The 24,095-nt window shown below is 42.7% G+C and overlaps 1 protein-coding gene across 1 annotated transcript in view; it reads right to left on the bottom strand.

Annotated features, from left to right (window-relative positions):
- Window positions 1-3,828: 3,828 nt before the first annotated feature.
- Window positions 3,829-24,095, bottom strand: part of LOC311235173 (uncharacterized protein) — a 28,455-nt gene continuing 8,188 nt past the window's right edge. The window contains exons 2-3 of the mRNA XM_084322540.1: window positions 8,341-8,538; window positions 3,829-5,409 (exon numbers count right to left, since the gene is read on the bottom strand). Of these exons, the coding sequence (XP_084178666.1) occupies window positions 4,046-5,409; window positions 8,341-8,538 (1,562 nt within the window). The 3' untranslated portion in view covers window positions 3,829-4,045. The remainder of the gene's footprint in view (window positions 5,410-8,340; window positions 8,539-24,095) is intronic.

Below are 24,095 nucleotides of genomic sequence, written 5' to 3' on the forward strand. Positions count from 1 at the left end.
CCTACACGCCGAAGCCCTGCAGTGATATTACTACCACTCAAATCACGCCAGCCTCTCCTTTGCAGACCACTGCCGGTTTGACGGGAGTGGGAGGCAACAGCGCGATACCCCGCCTGGCGAGGGCGAAGCCGGGGTAACCCCTGCTGAGCATTCAACAGAAGAGGCACCGAGTCCCCCTGCTGACCACTGAAGCTAGTGGCAGCTGCAACACCAGGTTCCACCCACCCACAACCTGCGGTGTAGGAACCACGCGACGACGGAACATTCTCACGGACAGACCCAGGCTCAGCCATCAACTGGGTGTCAGCCCCTGTCTCCATGAGAAGCGAAGAATGGGGCCGCATACGCTTCAAAGAAGGTTCGCGGCCCGCAGCCAAAGGAGAACGCTCAAAGCCGCGTTTCTGGGGATACCAGAGAGGGGACCGAACGGGGAGCGGGCTGCTCGCGGCAAAATGACGACGGGGTGGTTTACCAACCCCGAAATCACCAAAAATGGCCGATCCCTCGGCCGCCAAGACTGTCGGCCTTGCGAAACCCTGTCGATTCTCCAACCAGGGCACCACTGGCGGGGGAAACATGGCCGCCTGTCGAGGATCTCGCCACAGTCGTTGACGAGACCGTGCTCCCACCCCTGGCTGCACAGCGTGAGGCGGTGTAGGACCCGAATCAAAAACCGCCTGCGCCTCCACAGAACGCCCAAAAAGACTATCTGTGGAAAAAGGAGTCGTGAGGAGAGAAAACCTATCCTCTTCCCCAAGAGGAGACTGCTCCAACCAAAGATGCCTAACAACCAAAGTCGATAGCATCCGAATCCTCCCCGCAGTTATAGCTTGCGACTGAGTCAAGATCTCTATAACACCACAAACATGAATCACGTTCATAGTGTCGGTTGGACTCAAAGACCTACAACCCGACGCCATCTTGGATAGGAAAGTAGCCAGCTGAGCCACAACACTGGCCGCCGCTAAATGCCATCCTGCAGCAGTATACCACTCATCCGTCCATACTGCCACCCTCCGAGCCGACATGCTATCAAGCAACGGCCGGGCGGAACGTCGTTCATCCCCGCCTGGGCACAACAAAGAAGCTACCTGGCTACTTAGCCAAGGTACCCCCGGGCTGCACCCCGTCGTCAGCCCCTTCACCCGCAAAAAAGGTAAATAGAGCTCAGCGAACCCCCCCACACCCACCACCGACTGACCTTCATCAATGAAGGTGGCAAGAGGAGGGAAAAGCGGAATCCCGCGGCGGGGATTATTAGACATTCCAGCGTCAACATCAGTGTTAGCAGAAGAAGCAGCAGTAGCATTAGCAGTAGCAGTAGCATTAGCGTCAACAGCATGTTCCAGGATCGCCAAGACATCGCCCACTACAGTGGAACGATCGCCAAGCCGCCCCGGCCCTGGTGCCGAAACATACTCCACAGCACGACCAACACCGACATCGACGCCTACCGACACAGACCTCACCTTTGTACAAGCCGACCCGATAGCCAAACCTTGCACGCTGCTCCTCGGTCCGTCGCCGTCAGCCGAGGAACCACCAGCACAGGTCTGCGTCGTCAAAACAAGCTCCGGAGAATCCAGGGAAACACAATCCTCCGGTAAGCCCTCAACATTATTAATCTTCCTTAATCTTTTCATTTCCACTAGTTCGCATAGTGCATAGCATCCAGTGCGCTGGGACGAAAATAGAGGAAGGGTGTGTCATGACCAGAGTCATGATTATATGGGTGGTACCACCATAAGGGGCGGGGCCCCATACAGGTGGGGTGCATGTGTTTTGTTCGTGGGAGATACATTAGGTATCACAGGCGATATGGAGTATCTCGTAAGGCTCAGAGCGGGAGCGATGCCATACGAAGTATAACTGTATGTTGTCTAAATAAATACCTACCTACCTGCAACTACTGCGGCGGCGCAGAGAAATGTATACAATACATACAAACAAAGTGACATTGACAGAACGATTTCTACCTCACAAAACAAAAAAAAATCATCAAAACAATGAATGCATGCAATAGTTTAAAAATGTTTTATTACATATGCGCATCTTTATTTCGGGAGCATGTCTATGTTCCCCGGGTCCTATGTTCCCCGGTAGCGATAGATAGTCAGACCACCAGCCCTGATTCCAAACTCTAACCTTAACCAACTTCGAAAGAGGGCCTAAGCTTAACCAGTTCGAAACAAGGCGGCCATTAATAAAATAATAAAAATTAATAAAATGTTCAATCAATTAATCAATCAATCGGGGAACGCAGGACGCACGCGCACCCGGCCTACATAGGACCCGGGGAACATAGGGATGATCCCTTTATTTCTATCTAATGTTATTATTTTACATTACATTTTGTTTGCGTCACTGGTTTTTGCTATTTTCCGTTTCATGGGTATGTGCTTTATTTTGATGTGTTCTTTTGATATTGTCTGTGTATGTTGACAGTTTAAAAAGAAAAAAGATAAATAAATAAAATGGATAGCCGATGCACGTTCTACAACCTCAGTGTATTCCAATGCCTTGCTTGGAAATCAGATATGTAAAATCAGAGATGGTTATCTTTGGTTACAAAAAATTTAGTTAAGTTCACGTGGTGTTGGGCAGGGTGGGGGAAGCTACTTTGAAAGCAGTTTTGCAAGCTACCAATGACTTCCCACAGGAAGGAGTTGAACTACAGAAAAGCTACACTCAGAAGAAATGTGTAGTTTGGCTAAAGGTGCTATAGATAGACAACTAGAATTCAAACTAGAGAATCAGAACGTCATTTATCCAATCAGGTGCATTCCACGTGGGGGAATGGGAAGTAGGGAGGCAATACATGCACGCAACATGTAAACAACAACATTCATTTTGGACCCGCAAAGACTTTTAAAATGATAAATTCATTAATCAATAATTTCTTGGTGGAAAAAAACAACACTTTTGTTCCACACCTTTCTAAAAGCTCTAAAAGAGATCTTATATTATAACTGTAATATTATGGACACGTTTCTCGTTTACGTCAGACTCGACAGGGCAAAAGGAACGTAACGTAATCCTGGTCAGAACAACGGGGCAGACTACAATATATTTGCATTTGTTAGCCATGCTAGCATTCTAAACAATCAATCCATGCCAAAGCTAGAAATCTAAAAGGTGAAAGACTCACACTCACAGCCATGCTAATTTGGCAAAATGACATCCAGCCGTTTTTGTTTGAAACTACTTTTAGTCAGGGGAGTGTCATGGTTTCTCCATAGAGCCCTGTCGTACTTTTTTAGTGCAGCAGCTCACGCAGGTAGGGGGCAACTTAGTCACGTGACCCAGTTGGTATTGCTGATTTGCTGTATACAAACATATCGTGTTCGAGCCAAACGGTTTAACAATGGCTTTACACTAGTGAGTCAGTTATTTACTAAAGGGTTGCTCTACAACTACTCAGAATCTCTTGCCAGGTAATTATCCCAAATAATTATTATAGTTATTGACGCCATTCCATCTGGTTTCTACACGTTATTTAGGAATGTTGACCACCACTCTCACTCTTATCTTGATTATCTTGTTTTCATGATCATGGGAAGACAAAATCACAATTGAAACTCAATGACCCAGCCCTAGTAGGCTAGTAGTAGCCCGGCCATAACTGAAAAGTACCTGTGATAAGTTTTAATAGACTACAGTTCCCATACCATATATTTTGTAATGACATTACTGTAATCCTATTGATCTACTACTTGCAAACCCCAACTGTAACTAATATTTATTTTAAATCAATTGGACATTAATTCAAGAAAGCAAAAAATATTATTTCTTGATAAAGAAACAAAAGATTTTTTATTTGTATTTTAATATCACTGGAAAACTGCCGTACATTTTCAACATTGGTTACATGATGAAAATCAGATACATTACCTTCACTAGCTTGTATGAAGTAGAAGGTGGGCAGGGTTTGCAACCTTGTGATAATTCCAATTTCATTATTACATTGTAGCGGGCAGGACCAATCAAGTCAACTATAAAGTAATAATTCTAGTGTTGGTATGTTTTTCATGTGTTTCATGGTTTCTCAGGATTCTGTACCCGGTGAATCTTTATCTACTACAGCACTGCTCTGTCCAACAACAGGCCTCTTTTCCAAGTGCGTCTTGACGTGACGCCTCAAATCGTTCTCGAGGACAAACCCTTTGTTACAGACCTCACACTTGAAGGGCTTCTCCCCCGTGTGGTTTGCCATGTGATACTTCAGATGTTGATTCTGCTTGAAACCTTTCCCACAGAGGCTGCAGCTGTACGGCTGCTCGCCCGTGTGAGCCATACTGTGTCTTTTCAAATTCCTATTGTCAGTGAACCCTTTGCCGCAGAAAACGCAGGTGTACGGCTTGACGCCGGTGTGAATCCTCAGGTGAGTTTGAAGGAGACCGTTACGGTGGAACGCTTTGCCACAGAAGCTGCAGGTGTACGGTTTCTCTCCCGTGTGGGCTCGCATGTGCGCCATCAGGTTTCCGTTTTGAGTGTAGGCTTTGCCGCACACGCTGCAGACAAATGGTTTCTCCCCTGTGTGGGTCCTCATGTGGGTTTTCAGATGTCCACTGTGGTCGAATCCCTTACCACAGATGAGACATTTGTACGGCATGTCTCCGGTGTGAGCGCCTACGTGCTTCTCCAAAGCGTTGATGGTGCCGAACTGCTTCCCGCAAATGTGGCAAACCTCCGTCTCTTCCGAGTGGGTCTGGAGATGAGACATCAGATCGGTTCCAGCTTCTAAAGAGTGCCCACATACCCCACAGAGATCTGCACCCGTTTCATGTCTCTGTACGTGATTGATCAAGAAACCTTTGTAAGAGAAAGACTTTCCACACAGTTTACAGCAATAGGAAGAGCCGATACTCACTGCAACCGATTTCTGATGGGACGGTTCTGCGGGTTTCTTACACTTTGAGCTGATGCCAAACATTTGTTTTTTCAATATGTGTTTTGTTGTGCCTAACTGAGGATCTCCGCTCTCCGTCCAATCACATTTTCTCCCCGCGTCTTCATTCTCTGTGTCAGACGGGTCTGAATTATTCCGACAGTCGCTGGTTGGTTCCGATGCTCCACAGCCCTCTCCGTCGGTCTCCATCTCTTCCGCTGAAGTGCCGGGGAGAGGGTCTCCCGGCTGGTTCTGTGCCCCTCGGGTCGGGTCTCCCAGCCGGTTCTGTGCACCTCGGGTCGGGTAGGGATGGGAGGAAAGAAGGCCACCTTGACCGTGGAGGAATTCGGCGCACATAGGAAGTACCGTGACCTTCATGATGTCATTCTGGCCAGCCCAGTTCTCCTCCTCCTCTTCCTCTTTGATCTGTGAGGGATCTGGGTCCTCCTGGCCCAGACCGGGGCTCCTCTCATCCTGCTCCGGAGAAACCTCCTCTTTGCATCCAGCAGCCTGCTGGCGTTCTGTTGGGATGGAAGAAAATAAACCCCTTTACACCATGTTCTACTATGAAGGGAAATAGTGTAAAATATATATATATATTAAAATCACAATTTATTGAATGGGATTGAACAGACAGAAATCATGAGGCATTGAGCATGGTTTGATAATTGATTCATAACCCTAATATTCATAATTTAATCCTCAGGTTCCTGGTGGTGACCCCCCTAGTTTCAGTTCAGGACCCAGTGGACTGATCAACAACAGTGAATGTTGCAGACTTGATACACATGTTCTGGTCCTCTACGGCTCTCACCAGCTACTGGACAGACATTTTTAATACAATAATCTTGGGAGGGGAGGGCAGTTGAACTGGAGGGGTGGTGGGATGGAGGAGGGTGGGAGTGTTGTTGGTGCATATGTTTCATTTTATTTAAAAAAAAAAGGTAAATTAAAAAAATTTACAAAAAAGAAAGAAAAGAAAATGATACAATAAACAATAATGAATGTCCTTAACCCTTTCACTGCCGTGCTACCAAATGGTTAACCCTTTCACTGCGACAATACACAGAAGGTTAACCCTTTCACTGCCACACAACAGCAGGTTACCACTATGGTCGCCAAAAACGCCGTACCACGTCATTCCCTGCCATGCTCATTCTGCCAAAGACGCCGTACCACGTCTTTGATATCAATATTTCAAAAATCTGTGATCGAAATCATATTTCTCCCCCGGAGACTGAGATCTACTGTTGATCCCCTCTCAACTCTCCAACGGTTCAAGAGCGCCATCTGGTGGCCAATCGGCGGATCGCGGAAACAGGAAATGGAAGCTGGTGCTCATTCCAATTCGGTCCGATCACTCGGTAATAGTCCCAGGACTCGAGCTAGACACAACGGATAGCAATCCGTTACTAATAACTCGATAAACAACATGATTTGGACGTATATACTATTATACAACCTGGAAATGGATCACATATTTCTACATCCCCTAATAGGAATATTTCTGTTCCTCATCGCCCAACGCTATGAGGAAGCTACGGTAAGATTCAGCGTTATTTTTTAACGTGTTCGATACTAACTGCTCTAATGATCATATCACCCACACTAGATGAATCATCTAACGTTGGCCACGGAATTATAAACGACCCCCCCCCCCATCCGGTCAACATCAGATGATCAGTAGTAACTTCTAGAAGCACGTCCATTTGAAATTTTTTATCTCGCGCAGATTCCTATCAAACTGTATTTGATCATCAATATAATGCATTTGGGGCTATAAATCACGTTCTGGAGAAAGCTGCAGAAAACGATAAAAACATACTTATACTTTAGACCGTATTTTAGTATGAATATGTGAATGAAAAAGTATAACGTTGCTACACCCTGAACAATAGATACTTGACGTTGAATGGGCCATAGTAATGTCAATTTAGCAATACAATTTAAAAAGTTATAGCCCTGCAAAGAAGGTAAACATCCCCATAGACAAATAGAGCTGGCGGAGGATGGTATATTAAAGGGGAACTATTTTACTATTTCTTTCACTATTTGGGCACTTTTACACCATTCCTTTGAGTTTATGAAACACCTCTGTAATTATATATTTTTTTAATTCATTGTTTTGTATTTCTAATCAAGTCCTCAAAAACAGCATTTTTCTACCTCAAGATCTCGAGCCGTTTTGAGGCTGGGCTCCTAAACCACTGTGTGGCCTGGTGGCATCTGCCACATTATCATGCAGCTGAGTCTCTCTGACATCACAGATCATCACATTTTCAGATGACTCAGTTCAGTGAGGGTGAATATTGTGAGAGGAGAATTGGAAGAATGTGCCAATATGAGAATTAGAGACATAGATCATATTAATATAAGTCCACATAGCTAGGAAACAATGCTAAACACTGAAAAAGGCCATTTATAAGATAGTTCCCCTTTAAGAATATAAGCCTGGTGACCAAAGTGTTAACACATTCCTGGCCAACCACGTATATATACGTGTTTCGGAGCCGACCGCTGAAGGCCAACCACGTATACGTGTTAAGCTTGTTTTTGTTTTTATTCCATTCTAATATCCCGGATGTTGTCACAGAGCTGTATGTTGGCTGTAAAATGCCTATTGGGACTTGGAAAGTGCAGTACCGGCCAGATCCTGGTAGTGGCGATGTCTCGAGAATGCAGTAATCCTTGTTGCAGACGGGGTGTCACTTTCTTTTCATTCCGGGTTAACTTTTCTGTTAGCCTGAAGCTATGGCTTCAACCGATCGCCTGGAATACTTATTGCGACGCCGAATTCAGTATGCAGTAAAGGAATATAGCATCAGCCAATGGACATATCGATCTACCAGATGGCGATCAATAACTGGGAAATTCTTTTTGGAATCCAACCGGCGACAGGTAAGAGCGATTTGACGTCAATTTCAGCTTGATCGGGCCTTGTTCTCATAGCCATCCACCCAGTCAAGGTATGATGTATACTGTCAATTGACAATGACAATGGACACATAGCAATAATATAAAATATAGATTTAGCTCTACAAACAACCTCACGCACAGTGAAACCTTGTAATGAAAAGCTGGCCATGAATGTGTTAACCCTTTCACTGCCACACTACAGAAGGTTAACCCTTTACTATCACACTACCGAGGGTTACCGTGTGATAGTAAAGGGTTAACCTTCTGTAGTGTGGCAGTGAAAAGGTTAACTAACTGTGTTTCACACCTGAGGAGTTTATCCTATTCAGTCAAACTCTGTCCATCTCCGTAATGTAGCTTAAGTGATATTTCTTCATGAAAAAGTTCCATAGTGCAGGTTTAACTCCAACCAAGTCTTAACTCTCAAGAGAACTGCGGTTGCAGCCAACTCCTGGGTGTTGCTGTCCTCGAAATTATATGATGGGATTCTTAAAAATCATATAGATTTTCAGAAAATAATATAATAACTTACATACCTTCACTTTTTAACTCTCTCTTCTGTCTCTGAAAGGCGTCCAGCTGTCGGCGTTGGCGGTCTATCTGCAGGTCCGAGCGGCAGGCGTCCTCCTCGTATTCTGTGACAGTTTTCTCTAAAACCCCAAATATCTCCTCTGCAGCTGCAGCCAGGCGCTCGCCCACCCGTCTCCTCCGGAGCTGCAGGACAGCTGACACTTCTAGAAGAACGTAAAAGGAACGGACGATTAGTATACCAACAAGACATTAAACACCTGATTTGTCACAAAAACTGGGAGGAATTCTAATCCCCTACAAGCCCATTGGCAACTTTGACGCAGAATAAAAAATGTACTAGTATATATCTTGTTCTTCGATGTCTCATCCAATACATGAAGTTCTTCCATTGAAGGTGGTCATGTATCGGCCGTTCTGGTAAGCTAATCACAAAGTCGACAATTATTTGGCGACCCCCACATTTTTACGGTAATTCTAGTTTGCCTTTGGATAGTATTAGTTACCGATACATATTGTAGAATTAAGAGATCAATGTATTTATTTATGCAAAAAAAGAAGAATACATTTAGCTGACGCTTTTATCCAAAGCGATTTACAGATTATAACAAGTCAGTAGGAGGGGTACAACTCTGGCAGCTAAGGGCCAGAAGATGCAGAGCGTAGGGGTCTTGAGGTTGTGTTGTTAAATAAATACAAAACAAGTTAAAATAAATACAAAATAGAATAAATACAAAAGCATGCTGACATTTGATGTTGCTTTCAGCTCATTCAAAAGATGGCATTTTATAGTTAGGAGTTTGACCACATGCGGTCTACTCTAGTCAGTAGTAGAGATTTAAAAAGCCTTTAACGACAACATAAGATATCTCAAGTAGGGCTGGGCGATATAACGATAACGATAAATATCGCGATATATTTGAATAATCGATATCGAATATCGAAATTAAAAAAAAAAACGTTTTTTTTTTTTTTTTTTTAATTTTTTTTACCTGCAACAGGGCAGTTTTAAAACCAGAGACAGTGGACAGACTTGTCTTTCTTGCCTGCAACTTAAAGTAATGGCTTTGCTTGTCCAAATGACAATACTGACCAAATTCAGATTTCTTTTTCTCTTGTCCATTTATTTTGTTTGCTTTCTAATTTAAAATACATTTTGAAACCGTCTGTACACAGTAGGCTATGTGTGCTAGCAGAACTAGACTCCAGTCACGAGTCACAGTGCACATGTGCGGTGGTTTGTCCACCAAAAAAGCGCCAAAAGATCGAAAATAAACTAGCAGAGCCAGAACTGTTCAACTCCTCTGGAGCCACAGCCAGCAGAGAAGCCGGTTTACTTTAGCTTTTAAACCAGCTGCAGCCTGAGAACTGGAGTGTGAGGGGATGTAACACTAAAGATGGCGGCAATGACAAAGAATTGCTGCAAAATAAACATACATCTGTTGTTAAAAAAAAAAAAAAAAAAAATGTTTTTTTTCTTTTTTTTATACTTATAACAATTCGATAATTATCGATATCGAGAAATAAAATAAAATTATCATATCGTTATCACGATATGATTTTTTTCCATATCGCCCAGCCCTAATCTCAAGCATAACTGACATGCATTTTTAAATACAGTTCACCTTCACCTAACAGACCTGCAGGGGCCAACATTACTGTCTTATAGAGGCTGTAGCGGCTCAATCCTAAAGCTAGAGTGAAGGTACTGACCTCATGTGAAACCCTATTCTAAAAACAGAGTTCCTGCTTGTTATGTACCATGCTTTTGGTTAATCCTGTGTCCTGTGTTGCAGCTGATTGCTGCTAATTGGACACCTGCCTGGCAGGGCTCAAAGGCCCTCCCCCACCCACACATGCAGACACACTGATGCTGGAAGACACTGTTGGAACAGTGTCTCCCTCCCTTCCACCACATTGATCTTTAGTTTGTGCTAGATATCATAACAAGTATAGTCTTTTGGTTTAAACTAGAGCTGGGCCGTTAACGGCGTTAACGTGCTGCGTTAACGCTATACTAGTATCGCGCGATAATATAATTAATTAAAAAGAAAATGTACCTTTATTTACACAGGCTAGGTTCGCTGAGCACAGATGCTCTTTTTCAGGAACGCCCTGCTTCACATTCACACAGTTCCATTCACACCTGGGAGCTGCCCAGTACAACCACAGTTGACACCATTGGCCACTGAGCAACTCCACTGGAGCAGTTGATTCAAGCTAGGCCTGCCACGATAACAAATTTTGCTGGGCGATTAATTGCCCCCGAAAATATCGCGATAAGCGATATTATTGCGACCGGTTAGAGAATTTTTTTTTGAGAAATTTATTTCCCAAAACTTTTATTTTGAAGCCCACCGCTCCGTCTTTTCCGGTGTTTTAGACTTTTATTTTGAAGCCCACCGACCGGACCGGAAGTATTGTTGTGATTATCCTAGCTTGCTGATGCTGCTGGTAGATCGACATGCTGCTGGTGGACTGGGGCCAGCTAACGTTAGCTTGCTGATGCTACTACTACTACTTCGACATGCTGCTAATGGGCTGGGGCCAGCTAACGTTAGCTTGCTGATGCTGCTGGTAGATCGACATGCTGCTAGTGGACTGGGGCCAGCTAACGTTAGCTTGCTGATGCTACTAGTAGATCGACATGAGCTAATGATAAAACAAATGTTGAGATTGTTGGTGAACAACTAACTTTAAGTTCGTTTTAACGTTAGCTACTAACGTTAAAACGCTAACGTTACACTACAAATAACGCTACTTGGTTAAAAGGAGCAACACTATTGAGAAATGTAGTTAAGCTATGTGGTGTTGCCCCACGGAGCTCCTGTGCTGTGCTCTCTGCTCTGTAGTAAAGCCAGCGGCCCGCCTCCCAACACGGACAGTGACTGACAAGGGGCACTGGTTCCGCCTCATTAAAACAAACGCGCAAATAGCAATTAATCGCGCCCGTCAAAATCATTGCATTAATTTTAATTATCGCGGCAATTAATCGATTTATTGCTTATCGCGGCAGGCCTAATTCAAGCCATGTCACATAGTTCAAGTTTGAAATGATTCTTTCTGTTTTGCTCCTGAGAGTGTGCTAGATACTGTACTGTACTGGTAATATTATTTATTTGTGTTAACTTCTGAATAAAACAACTTATTAAACATAAGTACATCTTATTGAACATTATTTTGATATTTCATTACCAATTATCATAGCAAAACAGCTTTTTCAAACAGTCTGTAATGCATTTTGGAAACGGGAGATGGGCTCATGGTGTAATGGGCCACCTGGCCTGAGAAACATAAGGAGGAAAGAAAAAGTAAGGACTTACTTCTGGTGATTATTTGGGTAGAACACACATTATTTTGAATGCCTTCGGCAGTTTTTTTTTTTTTTTTTAGCCATTTTAATCTAGATTAATCTAGATTAAATCCAGGATTGCAGATAGATTAATCTAGATTAAATTTTTTTATCTATGCCCACCTCTAGTTTAAACATAGACCGTTGGTGTCTGTGTCCCCTTATGTTGCTTCCCTCTGAGCCAGGGTCGTAACAAATTGGGCGCTCGTCCGGGAGTGAATTTGGAAAACATTACCCCTAGATTTGTTTGGTTAGGCAAATTGCCTTTGGTAAAAAAAAAAAAAAAAAAAAAAAAAAAAATATCTTACATGATGTGTCTTGGTGCTGTAGTTTGGGTAGTGATCAGGTGTTGTGTAACGTGGGGGCTTGAGCCGGTCTTCAAACAGGTGAGTATGCCCTTACTTTGTGATTAGATTTGATTACTTGTATGCTGTTAAAATATTTAGTTTAGTGGGCACCACAGGTGGCACCATTTCTGGTGTTGAAGAGGCTACAAGGCCTGACTTAAGCTGCCAGCCTTCCCACAGTAGCTCTACTGTTCATGATGTTTCACTTGTAAGCAGGGATGATCCCAGTATGTCAGTTGATGATTCTAATGTTGATTCACGTGACCCCACTGACTCTCTGCCAGGCACTGGGTATTAGGGCGGGCCATACTTTTTTTTTTTTGGAAAATCAATCGAGTGGGGTGTCTAAAATACGTGTTTTTTTGTGGGGAATTCAAATATGGGATTATTTTTACAATCGGATAACTCCTACCTACATTGTTTTGGATTTCAAAATGGCCGATTTGACCATTTTTCACCCCTTGGCCATACATGGATGCCAACATGAATCTTAAGGAAATCCTAACATGCAAGGTGTCTAAATGATGTGTTTCTTAATGGGGAATTCAAATATGAGTTCATTTTTGGGATAGGATACCTCTAACCTACATCATTTTGGATTTCAAAATGGCCGATTTTACCATTTTTCACCCCTTGGCCATACATGGATGATAACATGAATCTGAAGGAATTCCTAACATGCAATATGTCTAAATGATGTGTTTCTTAATGGGGAATTCAAATATGAGGTCATTTTTGGGATAGGATAAATATAACCTGCATAATCTTGGATTTCAAAATGGCTGATTTTACCATTTGAACCCATTGGTATTGTATTACAAAATTGCAAAGATAAAAAATATATGGGAAATCATTTATAATGACAAAGCCATCAAATTTATTAACAAGTGAACTGTATATAACTGGATACAACTCCAAAGATCAATAATAATAATACTAACAATAATAAATTGTATTTGTAATGCACACAAACACCTAAGTGCTAAATCTCGATTTCCTGACTTCTTGAACTTTGCCAGGTTCCAATATCTTGATTGGACTCATTCTTGGATGGCAAGATCTCCTACTGTACTGCTTTAGCCACCAACCTACAAACACAAACTTAAAGTCAACGTCAGCCATAAATAGGTGAGCTCTTTCCAGAACTACTCAGCAGAAACCTCTGTAACCATTTTAACAAACGTCTCAATGTAGCCTATTGAGAAAATCCATGGGGCTCCATCAATCATCTATCTTCTTAAATTTGATCAGGTTGCACAAGTCCTGCTTGGATTCATTCTTGGACATCAGCCTCCTGCTGGTCTCCTGAGCCCTGATCCCTCCATCCCTTTTTTCTTATGAAAAGTACTTAGCAGAGGCCTCAGTCACCATTTTAACAACCCTCTCGATGCTTTGTGTGTGGCAAGGCCAGTCGAGAACCTCCATGGGGGTGTTGATGAAGTTCTTCACCTCGGAGGTGCTTAGGGAGCAGGTGAGAGGTGGCTCTGACACATCTTCTGACCAGCTGATTAAGCCACCAATGCTGGAAGCGTCACTATTGATGTGAGGTGTTCTTCTGATCCTGACACAGGAGTCTCCCAGCTGAGTGTCTGGATCCCCCTCTCCCCTGATGGCCAGGATTCTCTCCACCCCCTCAATTCTCTCTTTTTGATCCTCAGAGCACAGCAGTGTTTGGAGGATGGCTTCACTGTGGGCATACCAAGCAGATCTTCTCACAGTTGGCATCACAACATCCAGCACCTCCTTCCTCTGAGACTTGAGGCAGTCCAGCTGAAACAGGATGTGCCTAGGCCCTTCGATCCAGGAGTGCTTGACCTTCATGTTGAACCAACATGGATAATACACTCCAATGATGAATTCCACAATGCATTGTAGATTATTCAGGTTCTTTCTTTTAAGTTGATGCTTTGACACCCAGAGCCTGAGGAGTCTGTTTGCTGTGGTGAGCCAGCGGCTGTGGTTTACCGGTCCAATCTCCAGCAGAGCCAGCCTTGCAGAAAGCACTCCATCCCTGATTGCACAGACCAGCTTATAGCCATAGTGTTGATCAGTTGAGAGATCTTGAATGATCTTCTCAGGCAGCTTGATCAGCGGAGGGCCAAGAAAGATCCTGGTGAAGTTAGGATTGATCTCCAAGTCTGTAACAGAATCAAGGAGCTGTCCTATTGGCCCAGACAATTTGTTGTCTGACAGAGTAGCCCCATCAACTTCAACAATGAGACGGCGCAGTGGAAGTTCACCAGTGTGCAGGTTGCACACCAACCAGACCAGCTTTCTCCCCAGGTGCAGCTCCAGCTTCCGCATTACACCTGCCTTCACTCCAGTGTTGACATTGGTCGAGTCTCCTCCAATGGCCCACAAGGTCTTATCAGAACCTCTCTCTTTCAGCCAGGCAAACAGGACCTTAGCAATCCTCTCTGCATGGGACTCCTCTTTAGTTGCTTTCTCTGGTGTAAAGTGGAACAGATAGTTGCTGCCAGGCTCACTAGCAACACTATAGTGTTCTTCCTTGATCTTTGCAGGAAAAGATTGGTCACTGCCCTCAGCTTCCATCATCACATTGGTCATGTCAATCCGCCCATCAAAGAGGATACAGGAGATCCCCCCCTCTTCCCTGCACTTCTCCTCAAACTCTTCCCCCAGCTCTTGCATCAACTTTTCTTGTGCTCTCTTAACCTTGTTCTTATCAATCACTTTACTTGTGTCATCTTCTAAGATGAGTCCTGCATCAATCAGAGCTGCAGTTGCTATAGCTGCAGTTGGCCTTAGACCTATGCCATACCTTACACTAGCAAGGGCGATGTTTGGAATCTCATCATAATTTTTCCGTAGCTTTGCTGAAGCTGCAGGGTCAGTTTCAGGAATGAGCTCAACTTCAGGGACTGTAAGGAAGCTCTCAAAATCCTTCCTGGCAACCTTGTCTGCTGCTGCAAAGCTTTCTTCTTTGCCCCTTCTCCTTTTCTCTGCCTTCTTTTTCCATCCCCTGCCTTTCCAATGTTTTCACCTGTCTCTTGTGCTCAGGCAGATCAGCTCCAGCCATTTGGTGTGGTCCTTTACTTCCAACCTTTTCCCTCTGTCCCTTGATGTAGGCAATATCTTTCACAGGAATCTTTTTGTCTTTGCTGCAGCAACAGTTAATGTTCAGATTCATGTTGGCATCCATGTATGGCCAAGGGGTGAAAAATGGTAAAATCGGCCATTTTGAAATCCAAAATTATGCAGGTTAGAGTTATCCTATCCCAAAAATGACCTCATATTTGAATTCCCCATTAAGAAACACATCATTTAGACACCTTGCATGTTAGGATTTCCTTCAGATTCATGTTGGCATCCATGTATGGCCAAGGGGTGAAAAATGGTAAAATCGGCCATTTTGAAATCCAAAATTATGTAGGTTAGAGTTATTCTATCCCAAAAATGAACTCATATTTGAATTCCCCATTAAGAAACACATCATTTAGACACCTTGCATGTTATGATTTCCTTCAGATTCATGTTGGCATCCATGTATGGCCAAGGGGTGAAAAATGGTCAAATCGGCCATTTTGAAATCCAAAACAATGTAGGTAGGAGTTATCCGATTAGAAAAATAATCCCATATTTGAATTCCCCACAAAAAAACACGTATTTTAGACACCCCACTCGATTGATTTTCCAAAAAAAAAAAAGTATGGCCCGCCCTACTGGGTATGCTAGGTATACTAGTCAACCTAGTTACCTGTGTCCTGTACAGCAGGAGCAGGGAACAAAATTAACTTTGACTTACCAGCCATTTGACTGGTAGATTTTAAAAACTACCAGTCAGGCAGATTTTTTACCAGCCAAAAATTTAAAATAGCTTTTTAGTATATCGCCATGTGTTATTATTACTATACAATACTCTCAAATGCTATTTTCAATTAATATCATAAACAACATAAGGAATATTAGCATAATTTTGAGTGGACTGAAGGAATGAGTCAGCGTTAATAGTTTTAAATGCAAATAATTTATTGAAACATAGAAGTGGGGTCGGGGACACACACACTGTTCATTTCGGGCGATGTGAGCATAAAGGAATGGCGACGATGCAATGCATGTTAGATGCATTTGACCCGTTGTGAGAAGAAGAAAAAACCACAGACTTATTTCGGCTCGCAAAATAGGCGCACTGCTGTGTAGCTCTGCTCTCAGGGAACAAACTTAAAGATTTTAAAAACTACCAGCCAGGCAGATTTTTTACCAGCCATTGGCGGTTAGCTGGTACTTATTTTGTTCCCTGAGCAGGAGCAGCCTTCACAACCTAGTCTAATGAGGCAACCATTTTGATTGTGACGTAGTTGATGTGTGTGCCACCATTTTGAGTCATGACGTTGGTTTTTGTGCCGCCATTTTGAATGGTGTGAATGTCATGGCTGTTTCTGTGGATAACGTATTACTGTGTTCCAGCGGTGGTGTTGACATGCCTGAAGCGGTGCATCCCACCCTGGAGAGGCATGACTTACTATCTCCTGAACAGGTGATGCCAGGAGTGGGGGAGACGGACTCGGTGGCGGTGCCAGGGAGCCGTGGTTTACTTTGTTTTCCTGTTTTCTGTCCAGGGAGCAGTGAGCTTAGTTCTCATGCTGTTTCCAGTTTGATGCCTTTTTGACAGGTCGGTATCGGTGGAGCGGCCTGTTCAAATAAAGTTTTTGTTTTGGGATGATCTGTTCATGGGTGGATTGGCTTTTAGGCCTGGCGCCTCAGTAGAACAGGTGGTGGGGAAGACAGATCGGATGTTCCCACCAGATCCACACCATCTGGGTCCAGCAGGATACATTTTGGGGGGGGCTTATTTGCCCAAGAGTCGGGGAGGTGTTGTTTACAAGTATTAAACAACATTGTCGAATGTTCTCGTGTGGGGAGCATTCGACAACGTTGATGGTCGTGTTCGACAGGGGCCGACCCATTGCCGCTTTGTGGTAGTGACTCACTGTTTGGTGGTTTGATGTGTAGTGGTTGCCTCCTGGGCAACCATTTTGGTGGGGGAAATGTTATGTACCATGCTTTTGGTTAATCCGGTGTCCTGTGTTGCAGCTGATTGCTGCTAATTGGACACCTGCCTGGCAGCGTGTATCGCTTCCGCAACGGATTTAGGCGGATTTCGGTTTCCGGGTTCGCCTGATTGGCCGCGACGGCCACGTGACCCACGCCGCTATACGCGCCCCTCTCTGACTCTGCCGCTGCCTGTGTGTTGACGCGCGCGCAGCGCGGACTTCACTGCCGCTTTCCCACTTCAACGCCAGAGCAATATTGTCGCACCATCTTCTGAGTGCAGACGCGCTGCTGTTTAATGCTCACTTTTCCCACTTCAATGACAGAGCTGCTGTTTAATGCTCACTTTTCCCACTTCAATGACAGAGCTGCCGTTTAATGCTCACTTTTCCCACTTCAATGACAGAGCTGCTGTTTAATAATATTGTCGCGTTGTGGAAAGCAGGATGAGAGAGCGTAGATTTCAGTGTGTATCAGGGTTCGAAATGAACGGGGGCTTGGGGCATAATGCCCTTGAAAATGGACAAAATGCCCTCGAAAATCAGTTAAGGGGGGCACAAAATGCCCCCGACAGTTTACTAATTATATATATATATTTATCCGGTAATGGCGCGTCGGTGTATCGTACGGTTCAGATGACGCGCAAATAAAAAAAAATCATTTGGCGGAGGTGAGCACTGGCTGCTGCAGCAGCAGCACTGCAGCTGAGCCAGGTGCTAGTCAGTTTGTGTACAAATGGCAAGCACAATCTAAATCAATCTTCATTACGACTTTAAAAACATAGCCATTAACATTACATAGGCATACACACATCTTGCCATAGCGTTAGCGGTTTGTACAACACAACGCACGTTTTAACTATAGAATCAGCCCGCGAGGTAATACAGTCAACGAAATGTTACCGTAGTAGCTACTAGCTAGCAGAGGAGGAAATGGGAGTCTGAGAGGCGGGGTGTTTAAAGACAATGATAGGCGTTTATTCAACATCCAAGAAGGCTAACATACAACTGTGTTTTACTAACTCCAACCGGGACTATTGCCGATTTCCCACTGCATGCCATCACCTCCTAACGTTACCGGAGCTACCGGAGCTGATAATAACATTGCCTGAGCTGAAGGTGCGTGACACTAAAATGTCCGTGGGGACCCGGCGCCAACCCATAGATAGTTCCAACTCACCGAATTACGTAATCCACCACAGTTGCACTCAATATTTAAATAATGTTAGTCTAAATAAATGTAGACAGATACATAATAATTTCAAGCAGAACACGAATATTTCCATTAAGAACTGACAATCAGGGAATTTAAACATGGTTGACATTGTTTTTTTGTGTTTATATTAAAGAAAGGAAAGTCTAGTGCTGGCTGAGCATATTGTTTGTTTGCACTAAGTTAATACTACAAATGTAGCCTATATTTTTCAGTCAGTTCGGTCTTTGTGTGCCAAACATTATTTAAGGCTGTAAACACTAACACTGTAAACTTTTTAATTTTTTTTTAATAAATGAGAAGCATGTTTAGATTTGAGTGTTACATTTTTCTTTATAAAAATTTACGTATATCGAACCGAACTGAAAACCGTGACCCCAAAACCGTGATACGAACCGAACCGTCCATTTTGTGAACCGTCCCACCCCTACCGTTTATCATAAAAATTCAGTGCCCCCGAAATACAAAAAAAAAGCCCCCGAAAATCAATTATGGGGGGCAAAAAAAGTTAAAAAATGTTAATTTCTAACCCTGGTGTGTATCATTTATCATTTAACATTTGAAAGGTATACATTGTTGTCATACAGAAGTACAGAATACTTTTATCCAAAATGCTTCTTACTGTTACTGTTAGAGACTGTGCTAGACAAGATAAGTATGAAATAAAATAGTATAGCATGTAAAATAGAAGTAAAAATAGAGGTCACGCTGTTCAGTATAGACATATGTACAATGTTCGATGCAGAATAGAAGTAACTGAGTTACCATACAATATACTATGCAATGTACTAATATACAATACGCTATAGTGCAAAGCAGCAATGGGATGAGGTACAATTTACAGTAAGGTGTACGAGTTGCAGTGCAAATGCTTCTTACTGTTGCGCTCCAGAGACTGTTACCATACAATATACAATATACTATGCAATGTGATTCTTGACAAAAGCGACAATATTATTAGATGACTGATGACTGCACAGCAGCGTGGCGCGATGTGAAAGGGGAAGTGAACTCCAGCCTCTAGGTCAAGTCCACGCCGCCGCGAGCGTCAACACAGCTTGACAAAAGCGACAATATTATTAGATGACTGATGACTGCACAGCAGCGTGGCGCGATGTGAAAGGGGAAGTGAACTCCAGCCTCTAGGTCAAGTCCACGCCGCCGCAAGCGTCAACACAGCAGCGCACAGCAGCGCACAGCAGCGCGCAGCGGCAACGCTGCCGCGGGGGCGTGCCACGCCAATCGGGCGAAACCGAAATCCGCCTAAATCCGTTGCGGAAGTGATACACGCTGCCTGGCAGGGCTCAAAGACCCTCCCCCACCCACACATGCAGACACACTGATGCTGGAAGACACTGTTGGAACAGTGTCTCCCTCCCTTCCACCACATTGATATTTTTTTTATTTTATTTTTTTATTATTTTTTAAACAAACACATAAACATAAACATAACATAAAATTAGATATACAAGCATTAATTAACAGTGCACATCCAATGAAATTACCATTTAAATAAATGTGGTATACACCTAATACTTGCTATCGCCTTAGGTCTGCAGATGCCAACCTCCTAACACCTCCCACGACCAAGCTCCGGACCTGGGGCGACAGGGCCTTTGCTGCTGCTGCCCCCTCCCTCTGGAATGCCCTCCCCAGCCATATCCGTGATGCAAACACCCTGACATCTTTTAAATCAGCCCTCAAAAGTCAAAACCCACCTTTTCAATCTTGCTTTTGACCTCTAATTCTGTCGGTTTTATTTTATTTTGTCATGTATTATTTTTGTTCTGTTTTGTTCTGTTTTTTTGTTTTGCCATAGTTTGTCTCTCCTGCCAATGTGAAGCGTCTTTGAGCACCTGGAAAAGCGCTATATAAAATAGATGTATTATTATTATTATTATTATCATTCGCTCCTAACCAGGCACTACCATTCATATGCTAGTTTTTATTCTCTCCACCACTTCTAACCACATTGTAATTTTGGATTCACTGAGACCCAAAATTCTTGCTGTAGATATTTCTAGATAAATCACTTCGAGATATGTAAGAATTAGAGATGCACCGAATGGGAAATTCTTGGCCAAAACCGATACCGAAAATAGGAAACAGTTGAAAATGATTCATAGAATAGAATTTTTTTACCAATGTTGTTCAGCTACCTGATTATGGAAAAATATATGATTATGGCAAAACTTAAATAATAAATAATCACTATTATGGGTCTTTTTGTATCACAAACAGTACTGTATTTGCAAATCTGGTATGTCATATGTCCTGATGAATTGAAAATGGGGGGCCCTGATGTAAACAAGACGAAAGACTTTCTCTGGTCTGCATCCCCTTAACAATTGTGTGTATTGAGCTGTACTGTATTGTACCCATTCTGCAATCTGTTAATAAAGTTTTCAATCTATCAATCAATCAGAGAGAGAGAGAAAGAGAGAAAGAAAGAAAGAAAGAAAGAGAGAGAGGTAGATAGAGAGAGAGAAGACATGTGGACATCGGTGCTCTACTGAGCGCACCTTTCTAGTCCCCCAGATGAATGTGCTCTCTTGACTTTGGCACAGTAGACGCGCGACGTGTATGCTCGAAAATGATAATAATAATAATGCTCTTCAGATTATATTATCAACGACAGACAGCGTCAATGTGAGAAACACAATCCCCCCCCCTCTCGCTCTGAAGAATGTGCATATTAGATCACTCAGTGATTAACCGCAACGGGCATATAGTAAATAAGGATATAAAGCATGTTAAAGACGCATTTATTGGACGCGTTGCGCGCAGAGTTTACATAGAAACAGCGCAACTCCCCCGAGTCCCAAGAGGAATTATCACAGGCTGCAGAACGCAGGACTGAAGAGCTCACGTTGAGCATGTAATGACTGAAGCCGCGTTTTGATGACATCATCACAACAACACGCGTTAGGTTACAGGTTGTTTCTGTTTCGGTGATATATTTTCGGTGAAAAAACTCTTTCGGCCGAAAGCCGAAAGGGCATTTTTGGCCATTTTCTGCCGAAAACTTTCGGTGGCCGAAATTTCGGTGCATCCCTAGTAAGAATCCAGACCTTCCGGCAAATTTTTTTCGGTTGAAACCATCGTGATGCTATCAGCTTTTTAGCCGCTGTGATACCAGATAAAACCAATCTCTTTAGCTGTATAGGGACTGCAAACTCAAAAACATCATTCAACAGTAATACAGAGGGGTGTACAGGTATATTCAGAGTTAAGAGATTTGATAATTGCTGAGTCACTTCTTTCCAGAATATCTTAACTGGTGGGCAATCCCAGTACATGTGCATAAATGTACCCTCGTCCCCATTTGTACATAAGGAGCATCTGGAGTCTTGTTTAAGACCCATTCTGTTCAGTCTTATAGGAGTCAGGTATGTCCTATGAATATAGTTAAGATTGATTTGTTGATGGTCCGGGTTACGTGACGCAAGTCGAACATTTGCCCAGGCTTCTTGCCAATCAAAATTTATTTCCAGGTCTGGTATATCCCTCCTCCAGACTGAGTCTAGGTGGAGGATTTCATACGAGGACGTTAGTAATTGATGATAAAAATCTGATACAAAACCACATTGATCTTTAGTTTGCGCTAGATATCATAACAAGTATAGTCTTTTGGTTTAAACATAGACCGTTGGTTTCTGTGTCCCCTTATGTTGCTTCCCTCTGAGCAGGGGCGGATTTAGGATTGTAGGAGATCCGGGGCTTAGCTTACTTCGACACCACAACCTTTAACTTATACCACCACCTTAAAGCAGACAAAAGGCACTAGAGAACACTTAAATTCACACCCTTTAATTAATGAAGCAAACTATAATAATTTATAATAATAATAATAATAATAATAATAATAATAATAATAATAATAATAATAATAATAATAATAATAATAATAATAATAATAATAATAATAATAATACACTGTTTGTATAGCACCTTTCATACAAGAATTGCAGCTCAAAGTGCTTCACAGCAGTACAAAAAAGACAGGCATAAATTGAGCACAACATTGGCAGATCAAGAGCAATGCATAAAGTGCAGACATAAAGCATAAAATAGATAGCAGTAAAATAGACAAAGTCAAGGTAAGACATAGAACATTAAATCACATCGTTTTTCATATTAGGATCTACGATCTAGGGTTAACTCGCGGAACGTTGAGCGGCAGGACCCCCGAAAACCAGAGTATAGTCGGGTTTTCATCGTTGTTTCTTTTATTCGATATTTCCATTCATAAAGACATGCCGGCAGCCTGTGTTATCACATATCTCAAAAGCTATGTTTCTAAGGTGGAAGAATTATGTTTTTGTCAACTTGTTGATTGTGATTTAAAGCTTAGGTCTGAGTCTACCATAACACCAAGACTTAACTCACTCAAATACAGTTAGCAGCTGGATAGACTACAGATGGAAATTAGCTTCTGCTAAATCTGGTGCAAACATATTTTCATGTAACAATGATTAATTGTCAAAAAAAAAAAAAAAAATTTAAATAGATTCGGGGCTTTTCAGAAAACATTCGGGGCTTGAGCCCAAGTAGCCACCCCCTAGCCCCGCCCCTGCCTCTGAGCCAGGGTCGTAACACTGCTCATGGTTTCAACAAGTTAAATTCAAGACTTTTTAAGACCACTTTGAATAGAATAGAATACTGGCAGAAAAGTATGAAGGAAAATTACTATGAAAGAAGTAATTCCACATGAATTGTTGGGGGGGACTGATAGTCTGTTTAGTGTACGCAGCTGCCCGGACATTTTCCCCAAACACATTTAAAACAGATCCAGAAAAGTTAGCGCAACATAGAAGCAACTTCCTAATCCAAAACATTAAGACCTATCAAAATCCTATTTAAGACCTTTTTAAGACTTGTTAAGACCCTGTGGGGGTACAGGGGGTACTCTTGTAGATCCAATGAGCCCAATTGTATGAATGTGTGAATGAATGAATGAATGAATGAATGAATGAATGAATGAATGAATGAATGAATGAATGAATGAATGAATGAATGAATGAATGAATGAATGAATGAATGAATGAATGAATGAATGAATGAAAACTTTATTTAACAGATTGCAGAATGGGTACAATACAGTACGGCTCAATACATACAATTGTTAAGGGGATGCAGACCTGAGAAAGACGTTTGGATTGTTTCCATCAGGGTCCCCCATTTTCAATTCATATAGTGTGATGATGTTAGTCTGTATAGTAGCCATTTAATTCTAGTGAGACAATTTTTTTTCATAAACTTGACCTCACTGAATAAAATTACCTATTGTGACCTCTAGGATAATCACAGCCGCATGAAACTTTACCAAATCACAGCATGAATTTTTTATGGTGTCCCTTAATGTCTTTTTGACCATGTTTAACCATGTCCCCCTAAAGACCCCCTGCCCCCCGTAAAAATAAGTGATGGCTCTCTAAGGGTTGAATAACTAATATATTGATATAGTTATGTAAGGGATAATGTATGGCTACGAGGTCATTGTCGCAAAATAATTGAGCGACAGAGTTTAAAATACCGAGGCGCCGCGCCGAGGTGTTTTAAACGTAGTGAAGGTCAATTATTTTGCGACAATGACCGAGTAGGCTATACATTATCCCGCTTATTACATGGCTAACTTACTAACAATATACCTAATTCATTTGACAAATCGCAGTTGTTCTGTGGCTCTGTCAGCCCAAATAAAGTGATTATTATTATCGCGGGCAGCCTCTGTTCTGGCTCCGCTGACACTCCGCTGTCAGTGCAGCGCGGCAGGTGTGTCTGATTTGCTGCACTGATGTGGGCTTGATTGCCAACAGCTGCGCACTGCGGTCATTAT

This window comes from Notolepis coatsorum, assembly GCF_963971535.1.
Source record: "Notolepis coatsorum genome assembly, chromosome: 10".
In the NCBI taxonomy this organism is placed as follows: Eukaryota; Metazoa; Chordata; class Actinopteri; order Aulopiformes; family Paralepididae; genus Notolepis; species Notolepis coatsorum.